At 36.1% G+C, this 2205-nt stretch overlaps 1 protein-coding gene across 1 annotated transcript in view; it reads right to left on the bottom strand.

Annotated features, from left to right (window-relative positions):
• Positions 1-279: 279 nt before the first annotated feature.
• Positions 280-2205, bottom strand: part of LOC104404320 (mirror-image polydactyly gene 1 protein-like) — a gene marked incomplete at its 5' end in the record, with an annotated part of 73713 nt that continues 71787 nt past the window's right edge. Inside the window, one exon of the mRNA XM_010012720.1 lies at positions 280-514. Coding sequence (XP_010011022.1) covers positions 280-514 — 235 coding nt within the window. The remainder of the gene's footprint in view (positions 515-2205) is intronic.

The raw sequence follows: 2205 nt of genomic DNA, 5'->3' as shown, positions 1-2205 counted from the left end.
AAACCATTCATAGGAGATAGAAGCACTTTGTGCCTTGCACATGTAGAAAGCATTTTCCATAATAGTAATTACAGGCACACTGACTTATGTAATGCCTTAAAACTGTTAAAATGACTGGCTTCACACTAAGTAGGTAACAAGCTGAATGGCTGTCAAATAAGGAATCATTTTGAAGTACCTTTTCTGAGTACCGACACACTTTCAGTCACAGACAAAATACCAGAAGAAATGTTTGACTGGTTTTCAACTTCAATTTTTTCTTGAAAGAAGGCAAGTGACTTACTTCTGAACTTTTTCGTTAGCCTCCTGTGAAGCCTCCAAGGCCTTCTGGAACTTCAGCTCTGTGTCCTTTTGCTCTGATCGAGCTTGCTGCAGCTGAGCTGCCAGATCTTCAATCTGACAATAGGTGAGGGTCACAACATCTGCTCTGCCTTGCAGTCCACCTTCAGAAGTACCGTAAATGCAGTTAAGCTGGTCCTGCAAACTCATTCCTTCAGACAAAGATTTGGATAAGCTGGGAAAACAAAGCCATACACGTTATTAAGTTTCGATCTAAGGCTGAGCTGCAAGAACACTACATTCGGTTTAATTGGTATTTTTAGTATTATCATATATGGACCCACAAGCATTAATACCAAGTTTTATTTCAAAAGTGACAGAGAACAAAAAGAACATCACGTTTCCACAAGGCTCTACTTGAAGCATGTGACAACCATCAGAATTTTAAAAAACCTATTCAACAAAACTTAAAAAGCAGTACCTTTTTAGCTGCATCTTCTTGATCATCTTTGAGCTCCAGCAAAAGTTGTTAGTGTGATTTACATGAAGTTGAATTAATCTGTGTAAGTCACTGGCGTGTTATCAACTCGTGTTACACAGAACTCTCTTTCAGCAAGCACACTCAGCAGCTATAGGGTTTATTTGCAAAATTGCAGGTTTTTCAATATAATGAATAAAAATGCTAAAATGCTAAAATGCCTGGATCAGCTAACAATGGCTATGGAAAATAAGCAAAAAGAAGAATATTGTCAGGTTACCTATAAATAATGAAAAGAAATTGAAAAAAGGAGAATAAAGTAGATTGTCCATCAGGTAAAAATAGTCTCAACAATGCCCGCTGACTGTGGGATTATTTCCCAAGGAATCAGTAGGTAGGTAACTGCTTGAGTTATTACGGTGCAATGGTAGAAATCACATTAACAACTGATTACTAGGGAAGGAGCCTGCACTAGCAAGCTCTCTATGGAATCAGTAACAATTGCTTCCCACCTCTTCATAGCCATAATTCTTTGGTGAATTTTGCACAGTAGTAGAAGAAATTCATTAAGACATAACGAAAGCGATGGCAACAGGAAATCTAATGAGCAGTGTTCTTAGATAAATAATTGAAGTAATTTCAAATCAACTTTATGAATATCAAAAGCTGTTGCTGTATTGATGAATATGACTCAATATCATCCTTCTGACTGATGACTATGCAAATATCAAACATTTCAATGTGGACTTCTAATAACAATGAACACTGATTACAATACTCAAGATAGTCTGTATGATGGCTGCTAGTATGCAATAGCATTATTTCTTCCTTTCCAGTTTATTAAGGTGTTTGTACAGAAAGCACCCTTTATTCCAACAGCCCATAGAGGAAAATCATATCGAAACTAAAATATAATATACATGGACAATCAAAATTTGGCTTAACTAATAGAAATCTAGAAGCTAAATGGTCAGACTGTTGATATGTCATTATGCCTACTACCTGCAGTTGTCTGAAAATATTGTGAAGAACCTTTCCAGTTAAATGAAGACATATTGAAAACATAAATATTTATAAAGGGATATTAACATCCCTGGAACAGACTCATTAAAAATAAAATTACTTTAACAGCTGCACATAAATTTTACTGAATGAAGTTCCCCTATGGCTGAGCATTGATCACCATGGAAAAATACAAAGGTATGCAAATAACACTGAAAGCAGGCTACCAAAATACCACTGCTGCCCGCTTCTTAACCACCTGGCACAAGATTAAAAGAAAAAAAAAAAGACATTTGAGAAGCTAAACTGTCCAGTGTTCAGTGTGGGTGCCCGGTTAAAAATAAAGAAAAAAAGAGGAAAGCTCAAATATTCAAAGTTTTTCACACCGGCAGAGTTCGTTTTTTCTTTTTTTTTTTTGTGTGTGTTTTTTTTGTTTGTTCCTCCCC

The sequence above is a fragment of the Nestor notabilis genome, unplaced genomic scaffold (genome assembly GCF_000696875.1).
Source record: "Nestor notabilis isolate BGI_N333 unplaced genomic scaffold, ASM69687v1 scaffold13944, whole genome shotgun sequence".
Classification (NCBI taxonomy): Eukaryota; Metazoa; Chordata; class Aves; order Psittaciformes; family Psittacidae; genus Nestor; species Nestor notabilis.
Note: the sequence above shows the minus strand (reverse complement) of the source record. Positions and strands in the feature narration are given on the sequence as shown.